This window comes from Pseudorca crassidens, chromosome 4 (genome assembly GCF_039906515.1).
Source record: "Pseudorca crassidens isolate mPseCra1 chromosome 4, mPseCra1.hap1, whole genome shotgun sequence".
In the NCBI taxonomy this organism is placed as follows: Eukaryota; Metazoa; Chordata; class Mammalia; order Artiodactyla; family Delphinidae; genus Pseudorca; species Pseudorca crassidens.
This window is the reverse complement of record NC_090299.1, coordinates 65585766-65607146: the sequence shown is the minus strand read 5'-3', so window position 1 is coordinate 65607146 and position 21381 is coordinate 65585766. Positions and strand designations below refer to the sequence as shown.

The following is a 21381-nucleotide window of genomic DNA, read 5'->3' as shown; positions in this document are numbered from 1 at the left end:
AATCTACTTGCCAATGCAGGGGACACGGGTTCGAGCCCTGGTCCGGGAAGATCCCACATGCCGCGGAGCAACTCAGCCCGTGCGCCACAACTTCGCTCACCACAACTAGAGAAAGCCCATGCACATTGAAGACCCAACACAGCCAAAAATTAATTAATGAAAAGAAAACGGCTCTTAGGATAACATATTATAAATGGAAAACTTTTGGTGTCATAAGTTGTAAGCGAGTATGAAGAGTGTTTTGGCTAAAATTTCATGAAGTGCAGCTAACAACTTGGCTCGAAGTCTGATACATACAGGTAGTTATCTACCCAGAAGATAACGCAGTAGCCCCTGACATGGTTAATTCAGGAGCCTAAAGTACTAGACATGAGGTAAATAAATGCTATGACCTCTTCAGAACCACTAGCGTTTATTGAACTAGAAATCACTCCAAACTAGGCAGTTTTTTCCAGAGTAAGAGACTCCCAGGCTCTTCCATGAGATTAGACCTCAGGCTGCCTCGGATCACAATGGTTTCCAGAAAAAAGTCCACAAGGCCACCTTTTGATTAGGGCTTTCCTTGTTATACCGTATATACTTCTGAAATAACATGATTTCTTTCAGATCATCTAATTTTGCCTCTCTTGAAACAAGATACTTTTGGGGCAATGTAACCAATGTGACATCTTTCAATCCATCTTCTCTTTGCCATTAGAGAGTATAGCAGCACAACTACCGTTAAGGTGGGAAATGCCTGGCAGTAAGAGACAATAGGCTATTTTCTTTTTATGTTGCTCATTGTAAAAATAAGAAAATTAGTAATTATTGAGAATGAGTATTTTTTAAGGGAGGTTTAGTAAAACCCCAAAACAAGCAAGTAAAACCCCCTTTTCTTCTGTTTACGATTCCATATAGGATTGATAAAGCTTTTTCCCCAATGGGTTAGAAGCTTCGAACAAGACAGATTAAACAGTTGGTGTGGGAAGTTTAGACCTTATACCATCTGGTCTCTTTACTTATTCCTTTAACTTCTGCTGGTAAAAAAATCTATTCCGCCAAGGGCAGGGTTCCTCCCAGATTCAAACAACAAAATGGTCAGAGGGCAGAGGTAAAGGTAGAGAATGGGCACGTGCCTGATAGCAGAGCCCTTAGGATTTGTTCTTGGAATTAATCTACTGGGCCTGACTAATCCCTGTGTACCTCTGTTATGGGACCAGTGTGGCTCCTACACTGTTGCTTCTCCAAAGTACAGGGACAAAGAACTGTGCTCAACAGTATGTGCAAAGGGCCTGTGGCCTGATGGACAGAGTAACCAGATTGAGTCATGGAAAGGTACTTATGAAGGGAACTTAGGAAACACTCATCATTAAGTGTGGCAAAAGAAAAATACGAACAGAATTACTAACTGTCCCAGAAAAGCAATCCTACCACTGCAATGTCTAATTAATTGGGGGAACTTATTTAAATTTAAGAGCATAAGTTCATGTTGACTCTACTAGTAAAGTTCCCACACTCCTAGCAGAACTCAGTCTTCCATCTCATGATAACTCATAAGAACTCTTCAGAGGTGGTAACATTCATGCAAACGAAAAGGAGAATTAAATTCCAGGTTGAGGGATTCAGCCTGTGCCTTGATCACAAAACTTTTCTCCTAGAGACCAGCAAACATGTTACCATGGTGAGGAAGTTATTTTGGTCCATTCCACTTTGAATCTCTTTCTAGGGCTTGAGCACTGCGAGGAAGAATTAAATCCTCTCAACTCCTCTGCAAAAACATATTTTATTCTTCAAAAGACAAATCCTGGAGATAAGAAAAATAATATCTAGTCCTCTGGATGGCTTTAGCTAGCTGGGTCATTTAACTTAGCCCTGGAGCTGGAAGACAAGTTTCCCTCTGGACCAAACTTCTCTAGGTGCTGGGGGAAAAATTTGTGACAGTTTCCCCCATCCTTTATAATTCCAACCCAAACACTATAAATTAAAACCACAGAAATTAGCCTCTGGTGAGAACAGATAAGGCTGAACAGAGTCCGATTCTACCCCAAAAGCCGGCCTGTATCTGTGGTACTGACAGTTGGGGTTTGATCAGCAAAACCAGCACGAACCCTGGTGAGAGATCTAAGAAAAAGTGTAATCTTCTTGATGACGTTTTATACTCCAAATAAGCAAATCTAATGTTATTTTGAGTTCTCTCTTCTGCTATTCTTGAATTACCCTACATTTTTCAGCTTGGCCATTCAATAGTACTTCTAATTACACTGGATTTCAGGGGCTAAACCAATAAAAAAATTAATTTGATTTTTAATGAGTTTTTTAAAACTAATAAGAAAGATGCCCTTTTATACATATTGTCAAGGATGGAAAGTCAGGTTCTGGCGGCACCAGTTATTTTCAAATTATTTTAACAAGTCTGATGGGGTCCTGAAAAGACAGAAATGAAGGTATTTCAGAGATTTATTTCTTTTTCTAAAACACTAGACACCAATCGCAGGGGGACAAGAAAAAGGTTTTTACTCGTAACACATGACACCTTCTGTTATATTCCTCTGTTAGGGCTGAACTGTGTCCTCCCCCCCGTTTATATGTGGAAGTCCTAAACTCAATTACCTCAGAATGCGACCTTATTTGGAAACAGGATTTTTGCAGATGTAATTAAATTAAGACGAGGTCATACTGGAGTGGAGTAGGTCCCTAATCCAGTATGACTTGTGTCCTTATAAAAAGGGGAGATTTGGACACAGACAACACACAGGGAGAGTGTCATGTGAACATCCAGGCAGAGATCAGGGTGGTGCATCTATAAGGCAGAGAATTCCAAAGACTGCCAGCAAACCACCAGAAGCCAGGACCAGATTCTCCCTCATAGACATCAGAAGGAACCAACCCTGCCAACACCTTGACTTTGGACTTCCAGCCAGCAGGACCATGAGACAATTAATATCTGTTGTGTAAGCCACTCAGTTCGTGTCACTTCGTTATGGCAGCCCTAGCAAACCAATACACCTTCCTAGAAAGAAATGATCGTTATCAAGACCTACTTATTTTTTTTTAAATAGATTATTTCACATTGAAATTATCCCGAAGAGGAAAAAAAAAAAAGTTTGCTTCTTACTGTCAGCTCTTGGGGAAGAGAACTTGGCTTCTTTATGTTGATCTCAATGCTACTGTTGTCTTGTTTCAGCTCCATGGGGGACCCATGCACTCTGGCCACACCTTCAAACATCTGGGATTTGGTCAACGAGGGGGCAAGTGCCACGGGGGGACACTCTCTTTCCTTCTCCTCCTCGTCAATGTGAATCGTCTCTCCATTCATGGTGACTTTCCCATCTACCTGTAAAAACCGAAATGAACAAGAACATGCTATTCCCCAGCAAAAGATTATGACAAAATAACACGTTCAGAGGCACCTTAAATCATTAGCATTTAATAATCACGGTCTAACAAAGAATAAGGTCTTTTATATGCTTCGGTCAGTTCTAGAAACTAGGGCTCCTCTAAATGCCATCTTTGAAGGCTTCTTTAAAAGGTGGTCTGCCTTCTCAGGCTGCTTCACGTTAGAATACATTTCATGTTCACCTTACTGTGGGTCTGCTTTTATTTTGCAGTATAGAAAATCAAGGGCATATTTGGGTTCCAGTAATTTTTCATTTACTTTCTGACTGCTAATCCACAACTTTGAGATTTTTTTTTTTTCTGATTAGCATATTAAATTAGGCGGAGCTCATCTTAGATCAGGAATATGTCACAGGTTATCCTGTCATGGTCAGGAGCAATGGGTACTTTTTGGAAGCTATCATGGAGGGCAGGGAACCTGGTGCTATGCTATGTGACAGTAAATCCCTATTTCTAGTTAACCGGACCATCCCAGTTTCTTCAAGAAAAAGAGGACATGCGTATTAAGATATTTTTGTTTTGCACCCATGTCTAGGGAGGGTGGTGGGAGCGAGAAAGAAGGAGTGACAGTGGTTAGCCTGGCTTATTAAAAGGCATCTAGAATTCTCTGCCTTAAGGTCTGACAGTATGTAGCGTGGTCCTGAAAAGAAGCTCTGCAGTGAGACGGCCTCAGAGTGAGTCCTGGCTCTATTGCTTAACAGCCATGTAATCTTCAACCTCGGTTTCCTCACCTTTATGATAATAGTATTCCTTAATGATGCTGTTACGGTGATTTTACGGATTACTATATGCACAGGATTTAGAACAGTATCTGACACATTGTAAGTATGTACATATTAGCTATTGTTCTTCATAAACCTTCTAAAATCTTTTAAAAGGACTAACAGAAGGGCAGATGCTAGTTATAGTTTATTTACCCTAAGTCAGTGGCTTGTATATCTATTGTCTGTGATCCATGAAGTTGAAATCACAACTGAACGCACACACGTAAAGATAACTGAAACGAAGTTTTGCAAAATAATATTTACCTTTTTTTATGTGTGATGCACTAGGCTGTTTTTTAAACATTGTATTTTATTCTACCTCCCTTTTTTTTTAAAAAAAGAATGCTGATTCCAAACCACTAAATTGATTTCATAACCTAGCAACAGGTGGCAACTCTCAGTTTGAAAACACTGCCTTAAACCTTTTACTTGCTCTTCCTTTACTCTTAAATCTACTGTACTAAGAAACTGAGCCTGTATTCCCTGTCTCCTGTGCCCACCTCCTCCCCACAAGAAAACACACACACACGCACACGCGCACACACACACACACACCCCTTAGCTTCAGTTCTGGCATTATCTGGCAACAACTGTCCCATTTACATACTACAATACAAGTGGGTCCACCCACTCAATGGTGGGGCTGTGAACAGGGTTGACAGCCATCAAGACCTATGATGAGTTGAGGGCTCATTGGTGAGCTGCAGCTCTGAAAGGATCTCTATCCAGTTCCTCAATCCACCTCTCCTGAGGCCTCCACACTGTCTTGCCACAATGGCAAGGGACTGGGTTTTCTCAGGGCCAAAGTCTTGCCATGAAGTCATCTATCCTAATTCTTCTGTTGAAATGATCACACTGTGCTGCTTATATTAAGGATAGGAAGTGGACATCTGGATTAATTGATCAGCTGCCTTGGGTACCCACTTAAATAAATGTATTCCCTATCCCTGTGCTGGGCCACCTCAACATCAAACCTTCCTTCATGAAATCGCAGACAGTGCATCACCATGGGCCCTAGGTGAAGGACAGCTGCTGAGGTACTTAGGTGGCCTGCCGAGCACATATGATCATGTGTATATCTGTGTGTGCACGAGTCTGCATGATGAGTAGCTCATCTTCTCAGGAAAAACTTAGTGTGTTTATTCAATAAACAGTTGCTGAGTGCCTAGGCACCTATGCCAGGCACTCAGGATGAAGCTATGAACAACAAGGACACAGTCCCTGCCCTTCGAGGCATAAACATCTCAATTCAACCCAGATGAGACAGCCAGGACATTTTTCTTTTGTTTCATGAGAGCCTAAGGCACAGATTTTGAAGATACATTCAGAGTTATCTAAGCAAAAGTCAGAAAGTGTGGTTTGGTTCCCTCTGAAATTCAATAGGAAGATACATGGCATCCCACTGCTCAATTAGTTTAGTTTAGCAAACTTTCTTTGCAGTCACATGTCCGTGTCTGCTACTGATGAATTCCACCTGTCTTCTATTATGAACCCATGTGGTGTGCAGGGACAATCAGAACTGATTTTTCTTTATAGTCAACATAGCTTGAGACAAAGGATGAGCACTTCCTCCTGATGTGAGGGAAAATACTAGAATTTGAGGAAGAAAAAAGACGTTTGACTGTCTTCGATTCTTTGGTTCTGGTACATCATTTTACACATTCATTGGCAACCCCTCCATCCCCCAAAACAACATACTTTATTCCCACTTAAAAAATTTAAAAAATCTGTCTCATCTGAGAACCAAGTACATCCCATGTATTCCTTGCATTCTTATTTTTTTGTATTGTAGCATCTTTTTAGATATGATGGTAGTTTCTTCCTAAAAGAGAGGTAGCTGTATATACTTCTATTTAAGCCAAAGGCAACCAAACTTTTGTTCTGAGGAATTTGCAATACCTCCAGATAGCTGGAGATACCTAGGGTGCTGCTAAATTAGGGTTTGTTATGACTACTATAGAGAGACCATGCCATCATATCCAACTATGAAACAGACATTGCTCATGGAGATGACTCAACCACCGATCTCACGGAAGCCCATCAGTATTAAAAACAGGAATTGAGGGGAATCATCTATCCCTTAACTATTTGCAAACCAAATCTCAGAGACACATAAACTTCACAATCATACATGTTAACACCTTTTGCTTTTGTTTGATAAAAACAATTGCATCTTCTTGAGGCAAGATGCTTCCTTCCAGTGATTACCTAGGGTTCAGTTTTGGTTCTACCCTTAAGGAACTCATCCTACCTTGAAGGTCTTCAGGACCTCTTGAGAGTTTTTGGGCTGGGAGTAAGGCTTGGGTGTCAGCATAGGCACTGCTTTGGGAGTGACAGTTTTGCTTGGAGACCCACTGCCTGCTGACATGCTGGCATCCAGTACACTGGTACGAGCGATGGTGGTTTCCACCGTGGCAGTGAATTTGGGTGGAGACAGTGACTGTTGCCGCAGGTATTTCATGGGGTTGGGGTCATTCAGGAAGGAGGATAAGTTTGGCTCTGTCGAATGGCTTCTTTCCAGAATTTTTGGCATCTCCAAGCGTTCAAGGACAGCTTCGCTGATGGTGAACCTCTCGATGTACTGTTGGAGGATCCTTTCCGCCTCCTCCTGGGACCGTGCATTCTTGTATGCCTCATGCAACTCCCTCTCTCTCCGCTCCCTAAAGGATGGGCATGGGAGGGGAAGCAAGAACAAAGGCAACAGTCACAGGAATTGCAAAGCAGACCTTGGTAGAGCTGAAGGAAAGTATAATATTGGTGTCAGAGCCGTGGTCATAACCAACGATTTTTAGGAAAAGCACATCTAGATAATACTGTACATTCAACAACGAGAACAACCACAGAAAGAACCCACTTTTCCTGGACAATTTCCCTGTAGGTTTTGATGCTTTTCCTTCGTTCACTCGTCCCATCCTCTCCAGCCAGTAACTTCTCCATTTTTTTCCTTTCTTCCTCTTTCTTGATTAAGTCCTGAGAAGCACTTCTTCTACGGCTCTTCCAACGAGCCAGGTCCTGCAGGGGTGGGGGGAGGGAGATAGAACATTTTTCTTCAGGCTTGCACATAATTCCATTTCTACTCTTCAGGGTTGAGTAAGCCCTGACTATCGGCCAGGCTAAGACATTCCTGTACATCCAATGTAAGTCTGGTTGGAACAGGACTACCTCGAAGGCAGGAGCCCTTCAGAAACATCTACATTATCCATAGCAGGGCGGCGCATTTACTTAAACACCGTAATGTAAAATTTGTGATCAAATTCCACGTCAGTTGCCAAATTTTAAAGTATTGCCTCAGAGGGTATTGTAAGAAACTTCATTTCTTGCTATTTACAACCTCTGCATTGTGAATGGACTCGCTGACAACAGAATGGTAGGAATTAACCACAGACCTACAATTCCCTCAGGGAAGGAAGAAAAGACAGAAAAAAAAATTGGCTTTGGGGTCTTACAAAACCAACAATTCTGTACGTATTAAGTCATCTGATCCTTTCAAGAACCTCACCACAAATCCTATGGGCAGTTAGAGCATAATGTTGAGGACTTAGGATTCTGGAGTCGGACGGGTGGGAGTGCGGCTGTGAGAAACAATCCTAGCTCTATCTCTTCCACGCTTTGGAATCTCAGGCACGTTCCTTAGCCTCTCTGCACCTCAGTTTCCTCATCTCTAAAATAGAAATGATAATAATACCTACGCTTACAAGCCTGTGGTGAGGGTTAAATGGGGTGGTGCACAGACACTAATTATTACCACATTTAATCAACTTTAGAAAAGTTAACTTTTTTGACTAAAGGTAGAGGCAAATCTGCAGTAGCCACCTCAGAGGGCTCTGTGAGGATGAAGTAATCCACTCTTCCTCCTCTCATCCCTATCTTTAGGCTTCTCCCCTGCCCTGGCTCTTTGCTCTTAGCACACAGATGATCCCAAGGCCCCCGTCAGGCCCTGGAGCCTTCCTTACTGGTTACAATCCTGGCTCTCTAGCTCACTAGCTGTGTGACTTTGGACAAGTTACTTAGCTGTTCTGGGACTCATCTGTAGAACTGAGGACCATCATAGTTGCTAGCTCATTGAATTATTGAGAGGATTAGAGAATGATGACATGCAAGGTACTTAGAATAGTACCTGTTACTGGTACGCTCTCGATGTTGGCAGTTATCATTGTCATCATCATTATTATCATCGACTCCAAATATATAGTCTCAAAAGACAGTCCCTCCTCAGTTCTGCATCCCGTGCCAGGTGCCTCCCTTCTGCTCCCCTCTTTTTTGTGGCCAAACTTCAGCAAGGGTACTTTCCCTAATGCCCACATGGACTGTGTCACCGTTTGAAGCCCTCTAGGGGCGCCCTTCCTCTGCATGGCTTTCCAGCCCAAGTCTGATTTTCCAGCCCCGCTTGATTTTCTGCTCCAAAGGGCCTCTAGCCCAGCGGGCAGAGCAGCCTCCCCGCTGCCCACGGCCCTGCACGGCACTCACATCTTGCCATTTGTCATCCTCTTCCCGCAGCTGGTTGTTTATCAGCTGCAGCTGCTCCTGGCGGGCCCTGCTGTGCGGCTGCACCTTGGCCTCCTCCTCACACCGCATGTCGAACATACTCGTGCTCCTGCGTGTGGAGAGAGCAGACGACGGTGGACAGGGATCAGTGCTCCGCAAGTCTCCGCGCATTTGCAACGTCCCGCCGCGGCGGGGCGCTCTCGCGTTTGGAAAAACTGCCCCCTTCCCTCCGCAGCTTAAGGCAGCAGCGTGATTTGCAGTCTGTTCATCCCTCGGCCTGCAGCAGCGGGCATGCTAGCAGCCTCACCTTTTCTCCTTTTGCGGCAAAAAGCAAAAATGTGACCATCTTTGTCTTCAGTGATGGCAGAATCAGGCCAATCTAATTTTATATGTAGGGGTCAATATATGTTTAAAGTAAAGGGCTAGAAAAAGGTATTTGAAGCTCTGGGCTCGTCTCACTTGTATTAGAAAGTAAAATGAAGAGAGTTAAAATGTATAACTTGGGGAGAATTTATAGCGAGGGAGAGTGGTGTCCCCTGAAGTGAAACTTAATTGCAGTAAATGCTTCTTTGTGTAAAGAGCTGGCTTAAATGCTTTCTCCGTTAACTGAGGCAATCTCTCCATTTTCAAAAAGAAAAAAACTATATCATACAGCTTCAAGTCTAAGGCACCACCTTTTCCTGTTGTATTTTCTGAATTTTGGTTGCATCCAACAGCTATGTATTAATGAAATATACGTTTGATGTGGTTTATTTCTATGTCCTGTAAAACTGTCTGTAAATTGATAGTGCGTTGATGGCATCTTGGAATCAAGAAAATATTTTATGGTAAGATTAAAGGATAAAATATATAAATCAGTATATACTTTGTATCCTAAAATTCTCACCATGATTTCACTTTATTTTTGTCAGGATACCTCTGAATCTACTCTTTTAAAAGCAAAAGCATTGGGAAAGCAATTTTTAAAAACCTTTAGGCTGTTCATATAATTGATATATTCTATAGGAGCTTATTAAATGTTGGGCAAGACCGTAGGGCCTTTTCTGCGATGCTTACGTAGACCTTTGCTACAACGAAAGCTGAAGCAGCAAGATGAAAATAGAAATAAAAACCAAAGCAAAATCTTCCCGTTTTCTTCTCTCAAAGAAATGACTAGCTCTGGGAACCAAATGGGTTATAGAACACTCAAATCGAGTGGAGGGCTGTTTAAGAACAGAAGACCGATAGTCCATTTTTGAAGCCAGCTTAACACAAAGAAAAAGAAAAGCCATGCACTGAGACGCCAACTAGTTCCAGACATCATCAGTGATGTCCAAAACAGTCATGCCCATGGCCAGACAATGCACAGTAGCAGCATCACCGGATGCTAGTGGGTTCCTTAGCAGGCAGCTCTCTGGAAGGAGAAGATGACCCCAAAGCAATGGCCGCCCACGTTCATTTCGGTCCACCCAAATGAACTTGCCTGGACGTGTGGGTGCCTCTCCCCTCTCTCTGGATGCCGCACAATTTGAGTCTGACCTAAGAGAGCTAACACTGAAGACTACACTTGTAATCTGCTTTCCCCAAGAGTATTCTAATAATCTGCGCCAAGGGACGTTCTTTGATCTGAGGCTTCTGTTTGCATGGACATGACACACCACGTGAGGAGCTGTCCACAGACTCAGGGGACAGTGTTGATTGTGGCAGCTGTACCTTCCTGAAAGGTAAACTGGAGCCCTCAAAAGAGAGGAGGGGCTGCGATTTTTCACCTAGCTTATGCTGTTTATTAATGTGGTTTAAGGAAGATTTAGGAACTTGCAGAGTTAGGTAGAAAAGTCTAACCCATGGTTTTGAAACTTCATGGATCAAAATTCCCTTCAACAAGCTTTCCAGAAAGGGACCAAAACTCATCCCATTCTTCCTTTCAGAGTTTAAAAAAGGCTTACCTTGAAATATGTCTGATTCAGTCAGTTCATCTTTTAAGGCAATTTACAGGCTTTGTGAAGGTCTTAGAAGATATAAACTCCTCTGAGCCGGGACTCTCTTATAATCTACTAAATAGTTGGCAGATTGTGGGAGAGGAAGGAGGTCCCTTCCTTCAGCTTTGCCATCTATAATTTTTAAAGGGCAGAATTTTGGTTTAGGCCACAGTGGGTGGCCATAGAGCAAGGACTTCTTTTGGGACCCCAGGAAGAAAATGGCAGCTTCCTCCAGGATTTGAGAATTGTTTATCTCACTCGACCGGCATGGAGAGGATGGGAGCAAGGCCTTCAGAACTGCCTTCTTCTGTCCCGGGTTCCTATCTCTGCTCCCACCATGAAGTTTTAACTACCTCAGCCCGAATGTGGCCAAAAGCTTGTTAGTGAAATAAAAAGAGAAACACTTGCCTGCCTTCTCACATACCAGGAAGTACTATTTTTTTCCTAGAGTTTTTTTTTTTTTTTTTTTAAAGAAACACCAGCCAACTGGCCCAAAAAAGAAATAATAAAACTATGAGCGATATCTTTATACCATTTCAAAAAAAAACGAACTAAGCAAGCTCAGAACTGATAATAGTAGACAGAAAATGAGCTGAGTCACCATTCAGAAAATGTTCCCTAATTCAGAGGTTGGACTCAGCCTCCAAAATGAAGAAGTACCTGTCTAGGGATGGGGTGGGGGACCCTGCAGAAGCCTAGGTTCCAGAATGTTAAATGGACTTGCACCAAGCCTATACTTCTCAGCACAACAGGCCGTGCCCTTGGGCTGCAGGGCCCAGGAGCCTCTCTCGGTGACAGGTTGGCATTTCTGAGGGCCAGGATTAAATTACCTCAAGGGGAGCCTGGAAACTGTTTCTGGCCCAAGTCTAAGGTAAGGGAATTAAGAACAAAATGGCCTTTGGCTCTCACAGTGTCCAGCCTCCTCGGAGGGGACCGCTGGGAGAGGAGGCATGTGGAAGTAAAGGGCAAGAAGGTGAAACTAAATCCAGGGAGCCATTCGTGGCTTGCCAGGAGGTGGAAATTTCTGTTTGCCTGTGTGGTAGGTCTGCCCCTGACCTGCATTTTCCTTAAAGGGCACATCTTTTTTTGATTGGGTTGCATTTTAAGAATGTGTCAATTACGAACAAATAGAGTCTGTGCCAATAGTTGTCCTTAAAGATTTTGAAAAAGGGAGATAGTGGGGGAATGAACAAAACATATTATGAATTTCTGTTTAAAAAAAAACAAAACCCTGACATAAACTTTTCTTTTTGTTCCCCACATGGTTTCATATAAATTATGTCTACTCCAAGAAAGAAATGCAGCCCTTTGGATGTTCCTCGATAAGACCTTTGGAAAAGAAGCTCTGTATACTCACCCTGGCCCATAAGGCTGCTGTTTTGGTAAATTTAGAGGAGTCCCCACTCCCACCCATTTAAATCATTTTTAAATGATTTAAAAATCATTTAAAAAAATGATTTTTTTAAAAAAAAAATCATTAACTTCTCCTGAGGGTGAGGTTTCATATTCAGGTACAGGTAAAATTCAAAAGCTCTTTAATGTAGCTTCTTTTCTTTCAGTTTTTAGGGTTTTTTAGAGATCTGTATTAGGCAAATTGCACAGCAGCTTTGCAATGATGAAGAGTAAATCCATTCTATCAAAATGTTTTTGCTAACCAAATCCAAGAAGTGTTTTGCCTATCAATCTTATATAACCCTCTTTTCAGTGAATGTTAAATACTGCCACTGTAGATTTTAAAAGCAACAACCAGGGCTCAATTTTATAGACTACTTAGCTTCATGCAGTCAGTCAAGCTCCGGCTGAATTTGGTTTTGAGACATGAATGTTCCATGTGTCAGGCCACAGAGCAATTGTGCATCACACATCGGAAACCGATACCCTTGGCACACGAGTCAGACTGCTTCGAGCTATAAGTACAGACTAAGCTGACCTCTTGAACACAAACATGGAAAAAGCACAATTCAAAAACAGTCAATTGTGGCCTGATCTCGTTGTCATTGGTGGAAATGATATTTGTCTGTTCTACACTGTTATTTAGATTCCTCACTCGGTGACTTGAAACTATGGATCAGGCCAGGAAGAAAGGCAGCAGAGGGAATACTAGGGTCCACTCTTATGATGGCCCAGATTCCCACTAGGCCACAAGATCCCTCTCCCGGAGGGCAGACATCAGGCTTAGTGGGCCGCTATTGTTGGAATGAGATAGTAATCATGTTTCTTAAACCTGAGCATTCTGCAAAGAAAACTTCTGCCTTGGATATCAGTTTCAGAATGCTCTGTCTATGAGAAATCCATTTTTGAAATGGAGTTAATGTGGTCACAAACGGGAGAGAGTGGATTCTTTTCAAATTTGGATGTTAGGCCGGGGATGGGAAATGCATCTCTGAGAGGTGAGGAAACCAAGGAGAGGCAGCCCAAGTCATGTTGTACATTTTGACCCCCGACTATGCCACGGAACTTGAACGAAATCCCAACGTTTTGGTCTCAAGCAGCCCACAGTTTATATTATTCCAACCTGAGAGGAACTTGGGCTTCTGAATCTATCATTCGTGGCTTAGGATTTACTTTCTTAGCTTAAAAAAAATGTAGCTATGAGAATGACCACTTCATGGCTAAGCCTTTACATATCAAGAATTCAATGCAAAGCACAGAAAAGCCTTTTAACAATTCCGTGGTTCAGAAGGGGTTCCAACGTCCGAACACTAACAAGAACAACTTGCACATGCTCTGTCTATAAAAAGTAAACTTTTAAGCAGCAGCTGCGTATTAGGATCATGCTTCAGTGGCTTTTTCATTCATCTCTCCTGCACAGAACGTATGTTCTGCATTCCAACTTCAAGTGCTTCTCTGAGGCTGCAGAGAAGAGTCAGTTAGCTCTTCAATCCACTGTTATATTAATTGCATTTCAATTAGTGGTGAGTACTGGAAGCATGCAGTTTAGGCTAGTAATTAATGTATTCCTACAAATACAAGACAACTTACTCTGCGTCATCAGACACAGGAGTTCTCGGTCCGTATCTATAAGACCAAATACAAAATTAGAGGATTGGTAAGACGAAGGTTAATGCTGTAACCACGCTGGAAATAAAAACTACAAGTGAAATGTATGTGTGCCAAACCTTTTTTGCTGATCCTACTGGAAGAGAAGGGTCATTAGACAATTAGTAATATTCATTAACTGCTGAAAATGAAAGCAAAGTCTTGACATTTCTGAAGAATGCAAAATGTGTAGTAAAACCCAGAGGAGAAATGAAAAAAATCCCCATGCTACCCACAAAGAAAGAATCTGTTCAATATAAACACAAGAAGGCTTAGGTGCAACCCACAATGTTTAGAGAAGGCGCTTAGAAAAACCCAAACATGTATTAAGATGGTTCACAAACAGCTGAACTGTTCTTTGCCTTTCTGTGCAGAGTAATGGGCTGTAATGGACACCCAGCATAGAAGCACACACTTACTGACCCTTTCCCTGATGTGTTAATGCACTTGCACAAATAACATCAAAGAGTGTTTCTGCAGTTTTCTGAAAGCAAACCAGAACTCCAACCAGAACCCCAATCAGTGCCTTCCGCATGCATCTGACAAAAACCACAATTCCTAGAAAACTGGCAGCTTTAATCAAAACCAGACGTGGACGATACTCCACAACTTAAAAAATAATGACGTTTTTTTAAAACAATCTTTTATATTCTTCTGATTATTTAGATCTACAAAGTTGTACCTTCTTCGATATAGGCATTTTAAGTTTTAATGCGTCTGATAAAGATAAAGGTCAAATTAGAAAATAAAAACTAGAACATTATGAGGGCCTATTTTAAGCACATTTAAAAAAAGCAGCTCCCACAAATGACTCTTTCAGCAAAGGAGAATATTAAGAGAAGGTTCTTACCTATGCCCTGAAAGGCTGTTCATTCATGCATTCTGATGGCGGACAAAGAATTTTTTGAGTAAAGAAAAAATGTCCTGCTTTCAGTCCAATAAATTAAATGTGCGGGTTTTCAGCAAAAATTACCTGATCCTGTGTTCAGTTTATAACAATTTATAGGGAAAAGAGTAATTTCTAAAGATCTCTTCCAATGATCTTAGAGAAAACACTCCAAAGCACATGGGTGGACACACACATACACCCTTCTCTCTGATACCTTCGTCATTCTACAACAGTCTGATTCATTAATAATTATTTTCATGCACAGCGAAGGCAACGACACTAGTTAAAAACCCAAAGTTTCTGTTGGAATGGCCAAAATCAAGAAGAGGAAAGTGTTTGTGAATGTCTCTCTTCCAGAAGTAAGACCCATTTTCTGTTTCTCTGGGGAGTAGTTTCAGAAGATGCTAAAGGTTAAATTAATACCCTCAATTTTCCAAAACCATCACTGCATGGAGGCAGATGGATTCCTTCACAGCAAGAAAGAGTGCATAATCAGTGTTAATTCTACCCAGAATTAACAGTGTTAATTCTGAAGCCCCGGTAAAATGTTTCCCAGTTAATTAACAGGCCTACTAGAATAGACATTCAAATATAGCGTTTTCTAAATTATCTACGGAAACGAGGAGAGAAGTTATTCTTAATGGATGGCTCATCTAGGAATGATCAATGAACAGTTGGTATGTATTTCTGTGTCTATTGGAATATTTTAATTCATGTTTTACTGAAGTAAGATATACATATAGAAAGTGCACAGACCATACACACACACCCTGATGAATTTTCACAAACCACAGATTAGTGTTGAGTTTTGTGCTATATAAATGGACTTATACAGCATGCACTCTTCTGAGTTTGGCTTCCTTAGCATATTTCCTTTATGAGGTTCAGCTATGTTGTTGCATGCAGGATATATTTAAATTTAAATCGCTTCTACACAAAACACTTAACAGCATTTCGTGGACAGCTCTGCCAACAAATATAGATGAACACTGCAACATAAGCTTCATGATGGTAGGGATTTTTCTTTTGGGGTTCTCTGAACAGTGACCAGAGTAGGCCCTCAATAAGTACGTATTGGATGCTCTGGAAATTGAAAAGAATAGTGCAGTCTCTGAAGATGACCTTCATTTATCTGTTTACTACATACATATGGGTTTAAGAAATTTCCCCTCAGACTAATTTATTAGCTTTAAGAGGGCACAAATTTCATCAGAATTGCCTTTGCTGTTAGGGAGAAGATAATTAGAGTCTGGGCTTCAAATGATTTTCCCAGTTGTCCTATGGAAAATAGAAAAGTAAAGATGAGTTTAAAAAATCACTAACAAAGAGATTTTTTTTTAAAAAAATGCAAAGTAGGTCAGTCCACAGACTATCAAGTACAAAATTGGCCAGACAAATTACAGTTGGTATAAGCATCTTACAAAAAAAAAAAAAGCAATTAATAAAGTTTAGTTGTGATGGTGGCGGTGTTTAGAAAGACAAAAAGAATACTCTATTCACCTATTGATCGTGTTTATGTAACTTTCAGCACTAATAAAGTACTTCAGGGTCAATGATTAGCAATATTGTGAACTAGAATAAGCTTCATTTGAAGTGAGAGGGAAAAATGGATTTACTGCTCATTTAAGATTATCCCCCAGCACCCAGCACAGCGTTTTACACATAGTAATTACTCAGTAAATACTTGTTGAAAGGAAACATGAATTCCCAAGGTGTGTGCTTTGCTCAATCACACAATTACGTCACAGAGTTAATCTCACTATATCTCCTTATGCTCAAACCAGCCATTCAGTCCCATGTGAATATAAAGAGGTCTCTTCCCGAATCACAGATAGACGGACAGATACAAGTGACAGGGAGGTCGTCAGACCGCCACAGTTTCCTCTGGTAGCCTGGTAGGTAATGCGCTGGCGTGGAACGGCGGCTCCCCCTTCAGACAGCGGTGGGTTTGGATCTTGGATCTGTGATTACCAGCTGTGTGAGACCAGGGCCTCGGTTCCTTATTGTAGAATACAGAAGAAACTGCTTAGTCTCAAAGGCTGTGTGAGAAGTGAGTAAATGGGCCACCTAGAATGTTCTAGTAGGCAGCCTATAGGCCTCACTTCCTTCTCTCCTTTCACGCTAACTGCTCTCCGGCAGCCCATGGATGCAGGGTCCAGCACCACATCAGGGCATCTGGGGAGACAGTGAGCGTGGTGGGCAAGGCTGTCCCTCTCTCACTAACCTGCCCTCACCTGCTGGGATCCAGGTGTGATCCAGGTGTAACTTCTCTCTACATCAGGCTTCCCATTTGTGAATTGGAGCCAACAGCCATTCAACCTACCTGTGAATTCCCAGGAGAAGGTACGCTGGAGGAAACGGAGGCACTTTGAAAGGGTAACAGTTATAAAGTGGAGCACGGCTACTACTCCTGCCCCCTGAAACCAGGGTTACAATAAGGCTCTCCTATGGTAGTATTATGATTCGGAAGAATGTAAAACATACATTAAATCCAGATGGTAACGATGGCTAGGATCTTCATCTTAAAATTTGGGGATTACTTAAGATTTTCTTTACTCCCCACTCTACCCTCTGTCCCACTACTATCAAGGTCCTTTGTGAAGCAGAACTTCATCACTTCCTGTTTTACAGTGGAGCTTTAATTATGCTACACTCGTACTCCTCGGCCCTGCACTGATCAGGCAGACCACACTTTTCACAAAAGTCTATCACTCTTACTAAACAGCAACAGAAGCTTCAACATATAGGACCTGAAACCAGACCATGAACCCCTGGATTACTATTTCCCTACTTTCATTTTATTTTTTTAAATTTGTATTTTACATTGGAGTAGAGTTGATTTATAACGCTGTGTTAGTTTCAGGTGTACAGCAAAGTGATTCAGTTATACATATACATATACCCATTCTTTTTCAGATTCTTTTCCCATCTAGGTTATTACAGAATATTGAGTCCCCTGTGCTATAGAGTAGGTCCTTGTTGATTACCTTTTTAACATATTCCCTACCTTCATTTTAAATCAAGTCAGAGCATGGAATGGAAATCCTACCTCTAGAAAGCACTATTTGTGAATGTTAAAATTAAATTAAACGAATTGTGTAAGTAGTATATATCTTCTTTGGACCTGAAGACCCTCCTGGAATCAGAATGAAATCAAGTAGGTCAGAAAGAAGTTCAACTCCTTTACCCGACGGCTCCTATGTGAGCTAGGAAGAAATAAAAGAGTTTCCCATTTAGGCTGCCCACAAAATGAGAGTCAGAAAGAATGTTTAATAGGACAATTCACAACTGAACTATTCTTTTCACACCTGCTCACATGCAAAAAAAGAAAAACACATCTTGGCAGACTAGGTCATGTCATTTCTGCTAGCAATAGCAGGTAAGTGGCACGGATAAACCGTAAAGCATTAATGACACACTCAAAGCATGTATCAAGGCTCAGACTGGAGAAACAAAGTCAAAACAGCTTAGGATGATCTTCTGACTCTTATCTTTTATTGGTGGACCCTTGGCAGATCCCTCCACAATGCGTTGCTTTGCAGATGGAACTGGACGGAACTGGTTTAGCTTGGATCCAAGGTGTCTAAGAGATATCCCAGTTCTCCTGGCCATCGCATCATCTTTTTGTGACTCATACAATTTTCTTGGGCCTTTCAGTCCACTGCCACTCCAGGCAGGAGCTGTCATCTTCTCTGACTTCTCTTCTCTCTCTGAGGCCTCCCATTCAGAGGTCAGAGGACATGAACTAGGGCACATCAGTCCAGCCAGTCAAAGGGCACTTACTGCTAAAGATGTTTGCAGTAGCATCACTCGCTTGGCGTTAACTCAAGACGGAAGAAGCCAGTGATCACAGAGGCAGCAGCGCACACAGCGACTGAGGATTAATATCGTGGACCTCCATCATGCAGCTGATACTTACACGGGAATGGGTTTCCCTTTCTGGTGTTCCTGATTCCTGAGAATGAAATTTGGCCAGCGCCCAACCACATGCAAGGTCTAAAGTCTCTATCCAGGAAGGACACTGAAAGCAGAGCTCTGACCCTGGGATGGGCACATTCCTTTAAGGGGCTCCACGCCACATCAGTCATCAAGCGCATACCGTGGCTTTAAGCTGTTTGGGGGGACCCAGCAGCCACAAACAGCAGAGGCAGCGCACCCTGGAAAGCGGGCGAGGCGCTCACAGTGGCTGGCCGCTCTCCTCGGATCTTTCAGCCTTTGGCACCGTCTCAGAACCTCTTTGAACAACTCCTTCAGTCGCTTCTTTGCCATCCTGCGGCAGCTGTTTGCAGGTAACTAAAGCCAGACGGGACAGCTTTACTACTAGGAAAGGATTCCCACCAGAGGCCTTGGGCCCACCTGTCAGCCTTCACGTCCTCACCTTTCTCTGTCCTCCTCGGGCACTCACCTAAACTGCAGCTATGCTCTTCCTGGGACTCCGGCACCACAGCCAGCCGGCAGACCCTCTTACAACGGTCATCTACACCAGACGTCACTATTCTGTTGATGATCAAGTAGCATTGGCAGCAAGAGGGAAGAGGGAAAAGAGTTAGGAAAGGAGACAGTGAAAGTCACTGAGACTGAAAGGTTAAGAGAGAAGGTTCGGTTGCTATTCCAGAAGCCGGTTAGTAAGGATGACATATTCAGAATGAGATAATAGAATATGGGCCTGAGAAAGTCAAAGAAGGCTAGCCTGACTCTGCCACCATGGGGCTGAGTGATGGCCCCTTAGTAGTCAAGGACTCAAGGATGCATTCCTTACTAATTTCTTAGTCTCACCCCTTCCACCCCCCACCCCCATCAGCCTCTGAAACCCCAGCAGGGCATTTCTGATGCACCAGGGTTATTTCTATTGACAGCCTCTAGGGTGTCATCCACAGTACGGAACCAAAGAAACCCCTATGTCATGGACCATCCACTGTGTGCTTTGGATATCATGAACAAGGCATGGAGGAGACTGTCCTGAGCATTTCCTCCTGCCGTGGAGGGCTCTGCTTTGCTCCCACCATGCAGGTGGAGTGGAGTTTCCTGGGAGAATCCAGAATCTTCTTCTTATTATTTTTTAACAGAAACTCAAACAAATTTTGACAACATGTATACCTGGAAGAGACCCAGGAAAACTGAGTAGCTTACCAAAATGGCTGAAACCCTCACCTTAAGTACCATCTTCAGCTAAAGACAAAAGAGGACATGTGGGTAGTGGTTTGGGACCTCAGAGGGGAGGAAGGCAATTCACACAGAGATGGCAAAGCAAATTTTTAGTAAATAAATGTTTGCTGGGCCCTGCATAGACAGCGGGGGGGGGGGGTGGTGGTGCAGAGTGTACTCTGATCTCTAAGTTTCCCCAAGCACACCTAGCGCACGGAGAATCCAGAACTTTAGAAATGCCCTATACCTGTTTAATGGAAGAAAGACCAGCCCGTGGAACCAAATCCCCAACAGAGGGCTTGGGAGTTCACAGCTGGAAGGCCTCCAGTGAGGATGAGGACTGATGACAGCTCTACAAGGTCTTTTCCCAGGTGACGCCTCACAAATTTGGATGGTGATTGATTCATTCAAGGAAACTCCTGACTCACAGGAACCCTCAAAAGAAGAGTCTTTTTCTACTCATGTTCTGTTATATAATTTTAAAAACTGGGCGGGAGCTGGGCGGGGGGGAGAGATGTTTACTTTTTTGTGTGTCTACTTAGATGTCCAAAATCTGAACTTAATGACACTAATCACAATTTTTTTCTCCCTCGTGGGATAAGAAAGAGGGAGGGTATAGATAACCCAGATTTTTATCAATGTATCTTTAGGAGAAACATGAAGGGTATCATTAAAACATTCCATCTAGTTTGTTCAGTATTGCCAACAAATAAAATACTGCTTAATGCAGCCAAGGGAAGATGAATCATTTGCCAAAATTACTGGCATTCCCAGACAGTGATTCTGGTGACAACAGAATCAAAATGGATGTCTGTCATTTAACTTCACACACGTTTCCCCGCGGGGAAATCTACTGACATTACTTCTCTGCTAACCAGCAAAAGAGGCTGTTAAAACTACGTCATCTCTGGCAGTTTCTTTAATGTGCTTCAGCAAACTCTTTAAAAGCAGCAGTGATTCCCATGCAGATCTCCTTGCACATGTAATGGCAAAAAGTACCTGCAGTCATTTTGTGGATTAAGCCTGTGGTCTTCCTGTAAACTGGACATGGCCGCCAAGGCAGGGGACACAGAGTACGTCTGAATCTTGCGGCTGTGACTGATGACTTCCTCTGCATCCTCCTTCGGCCCAGCCCTGCCAATGCTGAGCCGCTTCCATGTCTGCTGATCTATCTCTGTCACTGGTCCGAAGTGCACGAACTTTTGCCTAGGGCTGGAAGCTTTCTTATAAGCCCTTGCCTTGCGGCTGGCAAAGTCATCACGGAGGGCAGTTTCTGCTTTAATTTCTGGTGAAGGCTCAGGGGCACACGTGTGCTCCACATCTCCATCCCTAGTCAGAACCGGAAATAAGTTCCAAAGGTTTCTAAGGTGAGTAAAATCAATGAAGAGTTTTGAAAAACTACTGGATGTATGAAATATACTTCAATGTCTAAAGCAGGATTGCTTTTCCATTAATCAATCAAATGAAGAAACGATCATTGTCTTGCCTAGGTAAATAGCACTTTAGGTTTTCTGTAGCTTTCTTAACATCATAAATGATGGCATAAGAAAACCTTGGGTACAATGAAATAATTAAAATTATTTAAAAGTCAAGTTTAAATTCCTTACACGTAAATAAGCCTATTAAAATAAGCATTCACAATAAATCAGTTGAATTAAAGAGGATGTTTCCTGTCCTTGTGGCTTGTAATTTTTAGTATTAACAAGTTTCAGCATGCAGAATATGC

The 21381-nt window shown here is 42.4% G+C and overlaps 1 protein-coding gene across 11 annotated transcripts in view; it reads right to left on the bottom strand.

The window, feature by feature from the left end:
• LIMCH1 (LIM and calponin homology domains 1) overlaps positions 1 to 21381 on the bottom strand; it is a 340013-nt gene that overhangs the window by 52731 nt on the left and 265901 nt on the right. For 6 of the 11 annotated variants that reach the window (XM_067735825.1, XM_067735826.1, XM_067735827.1 and 3 more), the window contains 5 exons: positions 13565 to 13600; positions 8607 to 8733; positions 6994 to 7151; positions 6391 to 6799; positions 3095 to 3313 (listed from right to left, as the gene is read on the bottom strand). In XM_067735825.1, the coding sequence (XP_067591926.1) occupies positions 3095 to 3313; positions 6391 to 6799; positions 6994 to 7151; positions 8607 to 8733; positions 13565 to 13600 (949 nt within the window). Of the gene's footprint in view, positions 1 to 3094; positions 3314 to 6390; positions 6800 to 6993; positions 7152 to 8606; positions 8734 to 13564; positions 13603 to 17996; positions 18256 to 18691; positions 18804 to 18888; positions 19008 to 20654; positions 20985 to 21381 lie in introns of all 11 variants that reach the window. The other 5 variants (XM_067735824.1, XM_067735823.1, XM_067735821.1 and 2 more) reach the window with 2 other exon arrangements.